Source organism: Erpetoichthys calabaricus, chromosome 1, assembly GCF_900747795.2.
Source record: "Erpetoichthys calabaricus chromosome 1, fErpCal1.3, whole genome shotgun sequence".
NCBI classification, from domain to species: domain Eukaryota; kingdom Metazoa; phylum Chordata; class Cladistia; order Polypteriformes; family Polypteridae; genus Erpetoichthys; species Erpetoichthys calabaricus.
Genome location: NC_041394.2, coordinates 246073596 through 246091028, shown reverse-complemented (window position 1 = coordinate 246091028; position 17433 = coordinate 246073596). Strand labels below are relative to the sequence as shown.

The 17433-nt window shown below is 36.8% G+C and overlaps 2 protein-coding genes across 6 annotated transcripts in view; both read left to right on the top strand.

The window, feature by feature from the left end:
• Window positions 1-6288, top strand: part of optn (optineurin) — a 40760-nt gene extending 34472 nt beyond the window's left edge. For all 3 annotated transcript variants that reach the window (XM_028813661.2, XM_051931314.1, XM_028813657.2), the window contains 4 exons: window positions 1028-1168; window positions 3820-3962; window positions 4157-4248; window positions 5764-6288. In XM_028813661.2, coding sequence (XP_028669494.2) covers window positions 1028-1168; window positions 3820-3962; window positions 4157-4248; window positions 5764-5885 — 498 coding nt within the window. In that variant the 3' untranslated portion in view covers window positions 5886-6288. The remainder of the gene's footprint in view (window positions 1-1027; window positions 1169-3819; window positions 3963-4156; window positions 4249-5763) is intronic.
• Window positions 6289-12339: 6051 nt separating this feature from the next.
• mcm10 (minichromosome maintenance 10 replication initiation factor) overlaps window positions 12340-17433 on the top strand; it is a 35172-nt gene continuing 30078 nt past the window's right edge. For 2 of the 3 annotated variants that reach the window (XM_051931226.1, XM_028813650.2), the window contains exons 1-5: window positions 12340-12370; window positions 13070-13113; window positions 13318-13623; window positions 13889-14002; window positions 17150-17290. In XM_051931226.1, coding sequence (XP_051787186.1) covers window positions 13107-13113; window positions 13318-13623; window positions 13889-14002; window positions 17150-17290 — 568 coding nt within the window. In that variant the 5' untranslated portion in view covers window positions 12340-12370; window positions 13070-13106. The other variant, XM_051931224.1, reaches the window with a different exon arrangement.

Genomic DNA, 17433 nt, shown 5'->3' with positions numbered 1-17433 from the left:
TTTTTTCCTCAGAATTCTACACACAACACCCCATAATGACAACGTGAAAAAAGTTTACTTGAGGTTTTTGCAAATTTATTAAAAATAAAAAAACTGAGAAATCACATGTACATAAGTATTCACAGCCTTTGCTCAATACTTTGTCGATGCACCTTTGGCAGCAATTACAGCCTCAAGTCTTTTTGAATACGATGCCACAAGCTTGGCACACCTATCCTATTGTGCTCATTGGGACCTTCAAAGCAGCAGAAATTTTTCTGTAACCTTCCCCAGATTTGTGCCTCGAGACAATCCTGTCTCGGAGGTCTACAGACAATTCCTTTGACTTCATGCTTGGTTTGTGCTCTGACATGAACTGTCAAATGTGGGACCTTATATAGACAGGTGTGTGCCTTTCCAAATCATGTCCAATCAACTGAATTTACCACAGGTGGACTGCAATTAAGCTGCAGAAACATCTCAAGGATGATCAGGGGAAACAGGATGCACCGGAGCTCAATTTTGAGCTTCATGGCAAAGGCTGTGAATTTTTTTATTTTTAATAAATTTGCAAAAACCTCAAGTAAACTTTTTTCACGTTGTCATTATGGGGTGTTGTGTGTGGAATTCTGAGGAAAAAAATGAATGTAATCCATTTTGGAATAAGGCTGTAACATAACAAAATGTGGAAAAAATGATGCGCTGTGAATACTTTCCGGATGCACTGTACGTAGCATTAACAACACAGAGGAATAATTAAACACACAAATCGGGTTTTTATAACTGACATCATTAAATCACAAGGGACTATTAAAACAAAGAAATCCCAGTTCAGTACCTGAAGAGAAAAAAACTGGTAAATCTCATTGCCAGCTAATTAATCAATATTTAAAAAGGGAAAAAAATCATTCTAATCATTGTCAAATGTGCTTTGATTAAAGCAGGCTATTATTAAAAGCAGGAAATTATAGGCTTTTGCACTGTGCATTTCCTTATTATTAATATCTTAACAATATATAATGTTTATATTGCTTCAAACTTATTTCAGGAAGAAGAAAATGAACTTGTTGCCAGAATTTGTAATGCAGAGGAAGCCCTAGCTGCAAAGCAGCTAAAAATTGATGAAATGAAGCAGCATATTTTTAAGCAAGAACAAGAATTGGAAACTGTGTCAGTCTTTAAGGCCCAGGTAATGAAGATCAATCAATAATAAGGAAGCACTGTATTTTTCCCAGTTTATTCAAGGACATAAACTAACACTCCTCTTTATATGACAAAAGCATGCTCAATTGTTTATTACATGTGTGTATAATGTATGGAATAATTAAAATGTTATGGGAAATGTGCAAAGGGAAGTTAAACTGGCCTCAAAATGCTTTAGTTGTGTATAGTGCTGACTGTTGTTGGCACCTTGGCTACTAGGTTGTGTTCAGGGAACAAATCTAGTTGCTTTACTTGTAGTGAAGAAGAGGAGACAATTATCTTTTTTCTGGATGTTAAAAGAAGGATCTTTGAAATGTTCATTTTAAGTCACTGTTTTGATCTGCAATTTTTTTTTTTCTTTAAAGCCTAGCATGCATGGCATCATATTTATTAAATAACAGGTGACCATTTTCATTCATGCAATTCCTAAATCAAAATAGACTTGTAAATATATAGTGCATTTATATAATATAAATGGTGTATGGTCAAGCGGCTATATATAATTCTTTATAGGCATCATCTTTTTTTGAAAAACTGTCCACAGTGGAGCGTTGTGTAATTATTTTAAGAATTCAGTATGTAATCTGCATAAATCTAAATTACTTAGTGGGTATTTGTTATTTTAAACAGCGAGAAATTAACAAGGAAACTACAACTTTTCTTAGCCAGTTGTGCAGATTCAGCAATACAAGCTAAGTGGTGCAGTCAAATGAAGATTCAATACTAACCTTCCACAAATGTAATTATCATAAGTACAAAGAGTACATCCATTAATTTTCAAATTCACTTAATTCAAATGTTTTAATATAAAAGTCAATCTCATAATGAAAACTAATCATTTACTTCTCCAAAAGGGTTTATATTTGCAATATTTTCTGTGTGTTTTTAGAATTGATTTTGGGTAATGATTAGAAATAGACAAAAAGGAATTTGCCCATATGTGAAAATGAATACCAAGGTTCATTAACTCGGTCAATCAAGTAAATATAATGTGGTACTAAATTAACAAATCAAATCCCAGTTTCCAGATTCTGAGAGGCACTGTACTGTGTAAGTTACTATGTAAAGTAAATAACATGGTCATTTTGATCTTGCCAATAATAATTCTATTATGTAATGTATGGTGTATTGTACTAAAGCATTGTCATGAAGATTGTTTAAGTGCTTGATCTCAGGAGGGTAAAGAACCCATAGCAAATTTGTTTTGGAATGTATTTGCCTAGTGTAAATAGTCTACAAGTATCAATTTGACCTAGATATGAATGTCCTTCAAAATTTTTTTTCAAAAGAAAACAAATTTAAAAGTTCTCATAGGATCTCATTAAAGGATTTTGCTGCAGCTCATTACTGTGTTCATGCCGTGACAATATGATCGAAGCTGAATATCAAGAGCTTTTATTAGAGGGTAGGCAAAAGAACACATTTGTATCCAGTATGTGAGAGACTTCTTGATAACTACCAAGCTTCACAAATGATAAGTCATTCTTGAACACTCTGGAAAGGTGATTCCGCTTACAGCACCAATGGTGAAAAATAACCGCCACAAAAACAACAAAACACAACAATAGTTTTAAAGAAATCTCTTTTGGCCTACCATGCATATCAAGCTCTGCCAAAAAAAAAAAAAAAAACACCTGGGAAAATTGGCAGAATGGATGTAGTTGCAATAGTTGGGATTCTCTCTCTCTCTGTGCGTGTGTGTGCATGTGTGTGCATGTGTGTGTGTGTGTGTGTGTGAGTGAGAGAGCTGGGGTGCTGTCAGTGCTCCACCTGTTATCTTCTCAAGGCGCTGTCAAGCATGCACAAAATTGGAGAATGGCAGTTGTACAGGGGTCATGATTCAGAAGTCCCATGGTTCAGCAGCCCAGAGGTTCTGGTGTTCTAGCTTGTGTAGGGCTTAATAGGTTGTGGGGTTTTCAAGTGCCTGTGTGTGGTAATGCTTTTTAGAACCTTAACTTCTTGTTTTATTTAATACATGAAACCAGTGCTTAATTAGGAGCTTTATCCAGAAATCTTTGGAAACACACTTTCTTAGTGTTTCTCCAGGTAAAGCTCAAGGAAACACTTATTCAAGGACTGATGCATCATGGTAGTGGAAACAAAAAGCAACAATGCATCATAAAACGAAAAAAGAAGTGGTGTAACCTAAGTAAAATGTATCGTATGTGAAAGAATAATATTTCATAAGCAGGCACTTCTATTTATGTTTTTATTAAATACACAGAACCCAGTCATGAATTGAATAATGAGTTTATTTCATGGCTGCCTGCTGTTACAGATTTTAAATGATAAATCACTGCTTACTGAATAAAAAAAATATTCACTTTTGTAGGCAAGTACAGAAAAAGTGTTAACCAAGATGATTTATCTCCTCATGTATTTATACTATGTTCTGTATTTGGGGTTATTGTCATTATATATTGGGCTACAATTATATATACTGTGTGCGTGTGTATGTACAAATCTGATATTTTTATATATAATTTTTTTTTCTCTGCTTCCAAGACTATACCTACTGTACCACATCTAAAAAGCAAGTGCTTAATTACTTTAGGGCATCATTGTGTATACAATTTTGCTTTACTTGTGAGCTTGGTTTGTTTTGTTTTTTTTTAAGTATTTATTCTTTATTTACAGGCTGAAGTTTATTCTTCTGATTTCTATGCTGAAAGGGCAGCAAGGGAAAAGATTCATGAAGAAAAGGAACGGCTTGCAACCCAGGTGGAGTTTTTAAAAAAGCAGAATGCCAAATTACAGGAGGACCTTGAACAGTTTGGAAGGTAGAGTACAGTCTATCCGCCGATTAGATTCAACAAGTCCTATTCTGTATTATATGAAAGCAAATATATGCAGTATTTCAGCAGGCAGAGGGGTTCTAATTCGTTCTCATATTTAATAATTATTTAATATTTTATGCCTTTTCTTAATAAAACTATAGCTTTCACACACTTAACTACATTTGACACCTTTTCAGGTTATCACTAAATGATATGAAGGAAAGACATGTTCCCAGGGGAGCCAGTCCTCCAAGCAATGCTCAACAAATGAATCCACGGGGAGCAAGAGGTAAAAATACAGAATTCCTGATTATATAATGAAATTGGTTTTAAGATACTGTATAACAAAATATTTGAAATGTTTTAAAAATAAAATGAATGGCCCGTTTACTCAACATGTGTTTTATACTCTTACCATTCTTTTAAGCATTTTAATCTAAATTCATACCATGTAATTATCCTGGTAGTTTATATTGGACTTGTATTAAGTAAAACTGAAGTCCATACAGTATTCAAGATGTGGTCTTTGAACATAATATTGTATACTGTGCTTATATAAATTTGATTCTTACATTGGTATAATGTTTTTCTCACAACTCAAGTGATTTTTATATAGTGAGTGGGGAGCTACTTCACCCACCACTAACGTATAGCATCCACCAGGATGATGCAACAGCAGCCATTTTTGAACCAGTACACTCGCCACACATTAACTATTAGGTGGTGAAGTGGTGAGAGAGAGCACCAACTAGAGATGGGGGATGATTAGTGGGCCAGAATGACTAGGCCTTGATAGGCAATTTAGTCTGGACATTGGGGTACCTACTCTTTACGAAGGATGCCCAGGGATCTTTAATGACCACAGAGTCTGGACCTCTGTTTTACGTCTCAAGGACAGCACCATTTTTACAGCACCGTGTCCCCATCACTGCTTTGGGGCATTGGGATCCACATTCAGACCACTGTCCCCTCCTGGCTTTGCCAACACCTCTTCCAGCAATAAGCCTGACATGTGCTTGAGCTGCTCAGGTCTTTCCTCCTCCTGAGTTAATATTTTTAAAACCAGTTTTACTTCTGGGGGTAGGGGGGTTCCCCCATAACCTTTATTATCATTGATACAGTGGTTAGTGCCATTGCCTCATGAATCCACTATACTCTTGCGGAGTTTGCATGTTCTCCCTTGTCTCTGTATGGGTTTTCATTGGGTATTCCCAGTTTCCTTCCTTCCTTTTATCCTCCGGAGTGTTTGGGTTAGGTTAATTGGCACATCTAAATTGCCCTAATGTAAATGTGGGTGTACAGTATGTCTGTGTGGGTCAGGAAATGGTCTGGCACCCTTTCCAGGGCTGTGTTCTGCCTTATACCCAGTGCTGCTGAAATGGGCTCCAAACTCTGTGATCATGAATTGTATTGGGCATGTTTGAGAATGTTAATATATTTTAAAATATTTTGCATTATAGTCATAAAAAACATTACCACATAAGACAAGTATACATTTCCAGTAGACATAGTACGTTAAACATGCTTTCTAACCTAGCATTTTTGTCTCTTTAACTGTAACTTGTACTCTGTCAGTTTGGGTATACTAAAATGCCCACAAGAAATCCCTAGACTCTTCATTTAGCAGCAGATGTCCATGATATAGTTGTCTAGTCTAAGCCGTGAAATTTGTACATTTACTGCATGTTTTTTTTTTTTTTTTTTTTTTTTTTTAAACAATTTATTTAAATACTGAAGTCTTTAAAAATATGTCTTTGCAAATATTCTCACCTCTTCATGACTGTCATCTTATTTTTTTTTCCAGCTCCTGAAAATCGAGATTGGCAGCAGCAAGTTACTATTCCTGAACACGCCTGCCCAAAATGCAATGAAGTTCTTCCAGATATTGACAGTCTCCAGATACATGTCATGGACTGCATTATATAGCTGATATCAGCTGCTAAAGTATTGTACAGTTTGCGAACTGAAAATAATAGAAGACATTAATCTTGTGTATAAAATCTCTAAAGAATCAACTGTACAACTTTGCTGTTTGTACAGTTTAATTTATGATAAACCTCAAATAACTGGTTTGTTATATAATAGTCTGGCTCTGCAGATAGTGCGTTCATTTCGTCTGATTTGACACACTTTCTATTTTCTGCCCCCAAATAGAATTTCTTTTACAGTATTGACAAATGTCAATGATTGAAAATTATTTTAATACTGTTTATCTTATTCTGTTTTTGCTTTAAATGGCAGTTTGTAAAATATGTTAAAATTGAATTGTGTTATAGAGATGGTGCGAGTAGATTACAGGAAAGTAGTAAACAACTACATTCAAGCAAAATTGTTTTATTTGTTAATTTTATTATTAATAATCCTATCAATATACAAACGTAAGGGATCATTTTTTTTCAGAATCCTTTCAACTTCTAATGCTATCCATCCAAATTAATTCTCTGTTTACCCATATGCTTTATTTGCATAGGATTAGTTTGTGGGTGTATTTGAATTTGCATTTACCAATTAAAAAAAAAAAAAAAAAAAAATACTATGAACTGTACCATTATCAAAGTGTGTTTTTAGTGTGGGTACCATACCTTGTGTTACAAAAATTAGAATTCTTAACAAAAACTGAAATGGCAAGCATATCAGAATTTGTTTATAATTTTATATCCATCTACAATTTAATTTTTTTTTTTTTTTGAACAAATAGTTTTACATAGGTGATAACATATATATTAGCCTGTATTTTAAAGATCGGGTAACATTTATTATGTTCTCTAAGAAAATAAGTATCAAAAATATTGTGAAGATCTTTAAAATCTGTTCTGCATAACAAATAAAATGTGAAATATACATTTAATGATAAAGTGAGGAAATGTTTGTAACAATGGAAGAAAAATTTAGGGCGAACATGTAAAAAATTTTTAGTAAAATATTTAAGTAGTGAATTACATTAATCTACTGATTTAAAAGTAAACCAAGTGGCTTAGTAACCCTAAATATTGACAGCAAAATATGCTATCCTCATAACTTATGGCGGGGATCATGTTAGCAACAAACTGAGTTGGGCTTACTGGGGTTATATCCTCAACAATTTCATCATCTAGGAAACAGATATGATCCCTCCAAAGTGTCTGCCCAGGACTTCTCCCAGTATCTTCTGCCTTTTATTCTTCCCAGCAGCAATCCAGAGAAGCAGCAGCTCTACATCAAAGTCTTATTATTGAGATCCTCACAATATCGCCTCATTTTGACTGCAGAATTGCTGATGCTGTACCGATTTTTCTTGGACAATCTCACAATCACCTTATGTTTCACTTGTGAACAAGACTCCATGCGAGGACCATGCCATAGATCAAAAGTCTGTGGCCAAGAGAATATCACCTGGAAACAGCAGACACACAAACCTTAGGTCCCCAAACTGGACATTCTGTAGTCCTCTGCTGCACCCTACTACTTCATCCATTAACATGCAGAAATGAACAGGGGAGGAAGTATGACACACCCTTGGTGGAATCCAACACTCGCATTGAATGGACTGAATGTGATACCAGGAATTCAAACATAAATGTGGCATGTAGTGGGAGCCCCAGAACGTCATGCGTTTGAAGCACCTTCCACAAGATACCATGTAAAATACACAAAGCACAGACATAATCAACAAATGTCCATGTTTCCACAAATGTCTGTCCAAAGACAAAGAGTGGGTCTTGCTGTTTCACAAGTAAGCTGGAATTAACGTTAATCCAAGGTTCAGCTATTGGACAGAAACTATGTTGCAGTACCCTGATGTACCTGTAGACTCCAAAGGGAGGCTGTAGGTTGACTAGACCACTTTTTAAAAAAAATAAATAAATAAAAATTACCAACCCAACTCTGCCAGTTCTGAAAAATCCAGGTAGTATGGGGATAACTGTCTCTTTAAAGAATATTACAATACAATGCTTTATAAAGCAATTAAATTGTTGCTTCTCTACTGTATATATTAATTTTCCTTGAAAGTATGGTAACCTATTGTTAGAAATTTCCCAATATTTATCTTAAAAATATTTAGGAATGAGAATTGAATGATACAGCACTGAATGATTTCCACAAAGAACTGATAGTTAAACATTTAGTTGAGTCAGTAAGGCAGGGCTATTCAAATAGTTTTGAGTAAAGGCCAGATTATGAAAATGATACCAGTCAAGGGGTCTTTTTCAGAAGCTAAAAAAATGTACCTTATCCTTCCAGTATTTTAGTTGCGTTTGTAATTGGAAAGGAGCCAAAATCATGGAAATTGCAGAAGGAGATTTTGATTTCAAAATTGTTTAGTAACACTCTTGTTAGTGTCTGTCATTTTCTCACATTTATTTTACAAACAAGGAATGTGCATACAATTCACCTAGTCCTTTATATCATATTTGTAAACTGCTTCTATGTGAGTGTAAATTACTGTACAGTATGCACACACTAACAGAGTATGCATGTACTATGTTGTAGCAGTAGAGGCATGGAGCCACCTCTAACACCCTCAGGTACCACTCCAGACACTGGGTAAAAGTCCAATTATTATTTATTAAATAATGATTCTGTGCACAAAGCACCCTCCACTCCACACTCATAAACTTGCAATAATACAATTCTCAATACAAATACCAATCCTCCTCACCCAGACACTTCGCCACCCTACCTCCCAGCTCAGCTCAGTGTCTGGGCTTTCCCAAAATCCTTTTATACACCCTGACCCGGAGGTGTTCCTGGCCAACCAGTCCACAGTTCCTTTTCCCTTCCGGGTCAGGGTAAACAGTCCTTTTCTTCACCCCGGGAGCACGTCGTTCCTTCCTGTCATGTGACTGTGACGTACTCCCGGGTTATAGGGCACATAAGAGTCCACGAGCCCCCTTACAGCGACTCCCGGTGGCCCCCAAGGTATCCAGCAGGGCTGTGTATAAAAACTACATAGTCCATGAGGCCCTGCTGGAACTCGGGGCCCATCCATGCTGCTGGGAGAGCTCCTCCTGGCGGCCTGGGGGTGAGGGCCGGAGTAGAAAGCCGGCAATCCTTCACCATGTATAGTAAAGTATTAATAGATATACATGGAATTCTGTCAAGAAACGAGTCATTTCCATTTTCAAATGACACTATATATCCTCGCACACATTTCACTCTTTAACCTTTTTATTTAACAGAATACATATTGTTTACATCTGCTGCATTTATTACCTAATGAGGAAAATTACAGTTTCTTGATCTAATAATAGAAGTTATATCGGGTGCATACATTGTAAATGTAATATGCAGGCAGTTACACAGTTGCTCGCCAATGATTGGGTGAGTGTTTGTTGTAATGGTATTCAAATGTAAGAATGTTGACTCACATGTGTACATCAAGCTGAACATGGTGCAAGCTTTAAAAAAAAAATATAGTGCATGCCATCTTGAATTAGGTAATATCTCCTGAATAGCCTGTGACGTTTCTGCCACTGAGCATGAAAGCACAGTGGCAAGTTAGTGTCAAACTTGCAGAAGGATGTCATAAAATACCTCTGAAAGTTAATATTACTTCACTGATAAACTCATTTCACAGTAAAAACACAGCTTTACTGTAACTGGAACAAACATGTATTTTTCTGTTTTCATCTGGAGGACATTATTTCTTATTCAGTGACTAGTTAAACTGGAGTGTTAGCACTGATCGAAAGGAACAAGAAGAATAACTGACATTTTATAGGCCTGATAAATGCCTACAAAAATGAAAATTCAAAATTATCTTTTTTGAATAGTTGGCAAAAAACAATTAGAGGGCTAATAAAAATCTGCTTGAGGGCCTCTAAATTGATAGCCCTGTAATAAGAACTGAAGATGCTGACCAATCGGCAATTTACTGACTTCCTGCCCTGAGCCTATTGCTAATGGGATAAAAGAAAGAGTTTATGAACTGGGGAGCAGGCTATTGCAGGAAATACTTGCACAGACATGATCACTGGGCCAACTGGAATTAAATGTCAACACAGGTTCTTTATGAACTTAATTTTGTATACAAACGTATCAAAAATTTTTCAACCGTATTATTTTATACAATTGTGTAACCCTATAAATTGATAAATCAGGTCATCTTAAACTGTACTGCTTCGTGACACGTCTACTTTCAAAATTCTGGTAGGAAAGTTTCTAATTTGAAAAACCTTTTCATATAATCAGTTTAACACATTGCAGTACTGTAAACCTTGCACAATGCAAACATGTTAGGTCCAATTTTAAAATCACTTTGAGTTTCCTTATGAAATGTAGAAAAAAAACAAACTTAAGTAAGATGTTCTGCAAGGATGACAAGCACAAGGTTGCCAAGTCAGGGGGAATGCCCACATTTTGGTGGAAACTCAAGACCGGGGTTGTTTAGATTGGGAGAAAAGTTTCATGGGGGGATTATGAGGGGACAAAAACATAACATGGGGGAAATTCTTAAAAATATGGGGGATTTTTTTCATGTGAATTAACTTCCAATAGAAATAGGATTTCATACCTTCCACATTTTTCCCACTCTTAAATGTTCAATGAAAGCAAAGTCAGTAATAACCATCTCATCTCAAAGCTCCTCTATAACTGGTCAGAGTGCTTTGAGATTGATGGCCATATGAAAGTAGCATGCTTACCGTACCCCAGTCTGTACCACACCTACAATTTTTCTAACCATATTAACAAGATTCAGAGTTCCACCTAAGCACAAAAGCAAATCTAGAGCTGGTATTGGCATGCAGAGTTCTTTTAAGCTGTTGTCTTACCTTCTCAACATTACAGTTTAATCTTTTGAGTATTTGTCTGTACAACAAATACCATTTGCAATGACAACTCTCAAAGCATCAAGGAACAGGCAAAGATTTGACAGTAAATAGCATACAGAACAAGAGTTAAACGTAGTGTATTATTTAGGTGGAAGCTTGTAAATATAACTGTAATTGCATATTATATTTTGGGACAAGAACTACCTCAAATTATTCCATTTTAAAATGAAACTGTTCGTATCAGGGCGGCACGGTGGCGCAGTGGGTAGCGCTGCTGCCTTGCAGTTGGGAGACCTGGGGACCTGGGTTCGATTCCCGGGTCCTCCCTGCGTGGAGTTTGCATGTTCTCCCCGTGTCTGCGTGGGTTTCCTCCGGGCGCTCCGGTTTCCTCCCACATTCCAAAGACATGCAGGTTAGGTGGATTGGCGATTCTAAATTGTCCCTAGTGTGTGTTTGTGTCTGTCCTGCGGTGGGTTGGCACCCTGCCCGGGATTGGTTCCTGCCTTGTGCCCTGTGTTGGCTGGGATTGGCTCCAGCAGACCCCCGTGACCCTGTGTTCGGATTCAGCGGGTTGGAAAATGGATGGATGGGTGTTCGTATCAGAGCACAGTACACCCCATTTACAAGTTTAGTGTGCTGTTTCCATCAATCTATCCATCTTCCTAACCCACGCGATTTGGACTCACGTCCCTGACATGCCTGGTCCAGCAGAGCAGCAGACGGGTTCTCATACCAATTGCCCAAGCAGCTGTTTTAACACATTAGGTTTCAAATAAATGCTATTATTCAAGCAGCCTTTATCGAAATATAAACGTTATTAACACTTAACTCGGATGTAGTTTAAAACAATGTTAAGCCTGTATAAGCCTCCAGACAGACACAGAAAAGGCACACTATGATATAAGTGGTAATACGGTTGGCAAATTTCATATTCGCTGTGGGTGCCAAGAGGAAATTAAGTCATTCCACCAGTCTGAGACAGAGACTAAGTTCAACACCTTGAAACAAGAGAAACCTACTTATTGCTCCCAGGACGGCAGCGTAAGGCAGAAAAATTCAGCGAGTGACTGGCTTCTCACGGAATAGCCCATACGGAGTTATGCTTCGCGTTTGATATTTCAATTAATAAAACAAATGACAGTGGTAAAAATATCATGCACTATCAGTTTACAATTACTTTGCCTGTTTCAAACTCTGGAACATAAAAAGCTACAGTCAGTCAGTCTGGTTCTTTAAAGGGCTGAAAAATACATTTATTAAAACGTTATAGACTATTTACATAACTATGGAATGAACAATACTATCTTCAATATAACGAAAAAATAAAACTACAATCTACATTGCAAAGCTGCCTCCGGCTGCAGCAACAGCTGAGCAGCTACATTTCTGCCTGCCTGTAGAGAACAATCATTGATTAACTGTAGATGAGCAAATATAGATTACAGTTAAAAAAAACAATGTCAAAATTTAAATACTTAATAATATTGTAACACTCACTGACTCAGTAAAAAGCGTCTGTGACTTTTTTTTTTTTTAATGGAGCAGGCATTTGTAAAGGCACTTATCGTTTGAGGTCCTGAGATTGGCGCCGAATTTCAGTTTCCCATCATCCCACCTACTCGCATAACAAATACATTTACTTATGCGGACCCTACCCTGGTAATACAGTTGTTTTGTAACTGAATTTTACGGTATTAAGCTAAAAGTTAAGCAGTTGCATTTTTAGGATGAGACTCGAAATGGAACTAAATTATTATGTTAGCTCTTAAAACGATATTATATGTTAAAAGAGCGTTATAAAAATATTTTAGGTTACATTTTAACTACACAAGTTATCCGAGGTTTTCGCTTCAGTAATCAGAATGAACAGATTTTTTTTGGAACGTAACAGGACGGATGCATGACTTCTAGGAGTAAAATATTTCGGATGTCTGTATTGATAAGAACTCTTTTAAATGAACAAACTGGATGACACGGAGAATGTGCAGGCGACAATATTTATTTCGATTGACTATTATCAAAACATCAGCCACATGTTGATGTGGAATAGTGACGCTAATAAATCCGGTGCTCTTTTCTACAGTTTTGGTTATTTTTTGTTCAAACAGGAACGGTTAAGACCGTATAAAATTAAAGACGCTGTATAATATACGAGTGATTTTTTTTACGAGTACACTTATTAATAATACGTTTATTTGTTATACATTTATATAAATAAAATGTATTATACGTTTCATTTTATTTATATAACCTATTTATTTGTGATAATTTGCTTTATGTATTTCCTGCAGAATAAAAAAAATGTGTTTATCAAATATTTATTGATCGACTTCCTAACGTTTGTTATTCTTTTTTCAGATTTTCTTTGTTACCTTAAACCATCCGCATTTTAACAATGGAAGGTAAACCCTCAAATTTTGTACTTGTGAAAATTCTTGAGTTTTGTTTTCCATAAAACATTTAAAACATTTTCCTCAAACCTGTTAGGAGTTTTACACAGGAATTATACTACTGAAAACTGTATTTCTAATCTTGATTGAATGTTAAAAACCTCAGCCTAACCTAATTCTAATGCCAAAACCTGAATTTACTTTTAAAAAACATAGGTGATGCCGATTTAGACCTGCTAGCTTCTTTAATAGAAGAAAATGAAGCAGCAAGTTTTGGCAGTGAGGATGGACTCGAAAAAAATGAGATTGAAGAAACAGATGACTTCGATGATTTGTTTGACATGGAGGAGGAGGAAGAATTAGCTGGTGGTGCAGAAGGGGATACTGGAAAAAAAGAAAACGTGGCCAGCCTCTTTGGAGACATTGAGGACCTTAATAAAGAAGTGCAGCCTGTAGATCAAAATCGGAGAAATCAAATGTCATCTGCAGTAACACAGGCTAAGACTAAGCAAGACTTAGAAGGTCATTATTTAATGTGTTGTTAGTTAGATACTTCCTTAAGTTAAACTTTGTTTTTCCTGTTTTTTTTTTTTAAAATATGCCGTCAGCCTAACTTTTTAGGAAATTGCAGCCTTAATAACAGCACTTATACAAAAAAGTAAATAAATGTGTTTGTATATAGGGTTTGACATATCTTTATTTCTTAACTTGTTGGAGTTATTTAATAAATCTGCTGATGTTTGCTAGCACAAGATTCCCCTAATTAACAGTATGGATTTGTTTTCAGGTGAATTAAGACAAATGCAGAAGGAAATGCAGAAATTAAAAGAACAGCTGAAGCTTACTCAGAAATCTCTGAGCAGCCCTTCACAAAAGGTATCTCCACCTAGAAAACAATGTGGTAAGTTGTTAGGTTGCATTTTTGTATTGATTTCTAATATGTTAATTCTTTATATGTTGGATTGGAGTAGTTCAGCAGTGCTAGTCATTTATAAGACACTAGCAAAAATACCCGCGCTTCGCAGCGGAGAAGTAGTGTGTTAAAGAGGTTATGTAAACATGTATATATATACATATACATATATACATATCTACATATACATATATATATATATATATATATATATACACATATCAACATATATATACACATACAGTACATATATACACATACATACATACGCATACATATATATATATACACACATACATACATACACATTCCCGTAAGGGAGTGCAGTGAGTGTGTACGCCTGATGAGCCCAGAATTAGGGCAAAACACGTGTCGCGTACTCTTTGCATTATTTGACAGTAAACTATTTTCAACCATTCTATGATCTGCTTCTCACAACTGAGGGCACCGTGGCGGATGTTAGCTGACTTGCTGGCCATCCACAAGCGTTACCTGGTAGGTAACCACCCATACAATCAGATTGTGATTCAGACTACGAATGCCGTGAATATATATATATATATATATACACAGTGATCCCTCGCTATATCGCGCTTCGCCTTTCGCGGCTTCACTCCATCGCGGATTTTATATGTAAGCATATTTAAATATATATCGCGGATTTTTCGCTGCTTCGCGGGTTTCTGCGGACAATGGGTCTTTTAATTTCTGGTACATGCTTCCTCAGTTGGTTTGCCCAGTTGATTTCATACAAGGGACGCTATTGGCAGATGGCTGAGAAGCTACCCAACTTACTTTCTCTCTCTCTCTTTCTCTTGCGCTGACGTAGGGGGGTGTGAGCAGGGGGGCTGTTTGCACACCTAGACGATAGGGACGTTGCACTGTGTGCAGCTGCTTCCTGAAGGACATGCTGCATGGTGCTTCGCATACTTAAAAGCTCGAAGGGCACGTATTGATTTTTGCTTGAAAAACAAACTCTCTCTCTCTCTCTTTGTCTGCTCCTGACGGAGGGGGTGTGAGCTGCCGCCTTCAACAGCTTTGTGCCGCGGTGCTTCGCATACTTAAAAGGCAAACAGCCCTATTGATTTGTTTGATTTTGTCTCTCTCTATCTCTGTGACATGATCTGCTCCTGACAGGCATTCCTTTGAAGAGGAAGATATGTTTGCATTCTTTTAATTGTGAGACGAAACTGTGATCTCTGTTTTGTCATGGAGCACAGTTTAAACTTTTGAAAAAGAGACAAATGTTTGTTTGCAGTGTTTGAATAACGTTCCTGTCTCTCTACAACCTCCTGTGTTTCTGCGCAAATCTGTGACCCAAGCATGACAATATAAAAATAACCATATAAACATATGGTTTCTACTTCGCGGATTTTCTTATTTCGCGGGTGGCTCTGGAACGCAACCCCCGCGATGGAGGAGGGATTACTGTATCTCCAAATCCCCGCGCTTCGCAGCAGCGAAGTACTGCTTTTAAATTTTTATTAAGAAGAAAAGAAAACCTTTTTAAATTGAGGGAAAATATACCAATAACAGTTTGTTAAGGATCTGTTTTTTTGTTAAGCTACCTTTACACAGCCTCTCCGCTGTTTTATAAACGAACACCATATAAGGCTGTCCTTTCTCCTAGCTTAGCGGTTCTGTATTCTTTTATTGTTCGTTTATAACAATTGTTATAGTTATTGTGTAGCTATTTGAGACTCACTGTTCTGTTCAGGTACCCATTTCCTTTATGTAGTCCGCAGATTCTCCGCTATTTTTTGTTCGTTTATTAAGATTATAGTTATTTATTGATTCCCTTCTTTAGCTGACTGCCTGCTCATATAAGGCGCTCTGCTGTTTTTTTGTGAAGCAGCCTTAACACAGCTTTTCCGCTGTTTTATAAACGAACGCCATATAAGGTCTTCCTTTTTCCTTGCTTCGCCAAGGAAGCCGCCTTTTTATTTAATCCACGGGTTCTCCGCTGTTCTTTTTTTACGATTGTTATAGTTCTGTTTGTATACCACGTTGTCAGTTCAGCACTCCGGTTGTAATATGACCAAGCCGTGCAAGCTTACTGTTAAGAATGCAACGTATAGTTGTACAGGAGAAAAGCAATCTTGCCTCTAATCAATGGCAACCTTTTGAAGGTCTATGAACTTAATTTAAACTTTAGGTTTACACGGTGCTTTGTTTCCGAAGTACCTGCACTCATGAATATGTCTGTATGCGTCAGTCGCTCAAATCCATGGGTTCTCTGCTGTTTTTTTGTTCGTTTATTACGATTGTTATAGTTCTGTTTGTATACCACGTTGTCAGTTCAGCACTCCGGTTGTAATATGACCAAGCCGTGCAAGCTTACTGTTGAGAATGCAACGTATAGTTGTACAGGAGAAAAGCAATCTTGCCTCAAAGTTCAGTCAGTTCACGTGAGCCGCTCTCTTGTGTGATGTTGCGATGTCCACGGCTTAATTTAATGTTAGCTAAGACCAGGCACTTAAAAGTTTCTCGCTACAGCAATTTTAACTCTGTTACAAAGTGATCCAAAGTCTCGTTTATACCTCGTGTCTTCTCATTAAACTTGTATGTCGCGAATATGGTATTGCAAACGGTAGTGGGAGCGTTTCTATAAACTTAATTTAAACTTACGGTTTACACCGTGCTTTGTTTCCTCAGTAGCGGCACTTATGAATATGCTTGTATGCGTCACTCCCTCACTTCTTATTGTTTCGCTGCCTTCTCAATTGTGTAATGAATGTTTTCTTCAGCACTCTTTGGGGCTCTTCCTTGTTTTGTACGTACTTTGTTCACAGTCAGTTCACGTGATTACGTGGGTGGTGTGATGATGCGATACGCAAGTCCGCCTCCCACGGCCAGCGAGCTGCAGTCCATTACAGTATATGGACAAAAAAGAGGTTCCAGTTGTGACCGTTACTCTTTGAATTTCGAAATGAAACCTGCCTAACTTTTGTAAGTAAGCTGTAAGGAATGAGCCTGCCAAATTTCAGCCTTCCACCTACATGGGAAGTTGGAGAATTAGTGATGAGTCAGTCAGTCAGTCAGTGAGGGCTTTGCCTTTTATTAGTATAGATAGTCCTTTTTATTAGCTGAGAATGATTTCAAGTAAAATTTTAATGCAGTTGTTTTTTTCCACAGAATTGCCTGTAACCACCATAGGCACTAAAAGTGAGGTTAGAATAGTCCATGAGTCTCCTTGTTTTTCATCTCAGCTTAATGCTGCATACTCCCAACCAAAGAAGAAAAGAACCGCTCATCAACCTAATCATCAGGTAGTAGGTATGGATTATATGTTTTTACTAAATCAGTAGTTAGTGATGCCTAATGTTTCTCAAACAATCTCAAGAAATTAAACATTACAAAATCAAATTTATGTAGGAAGTTGTTTAGTTTTATTCAAAATCAGTAAAAGGTTAAATGAA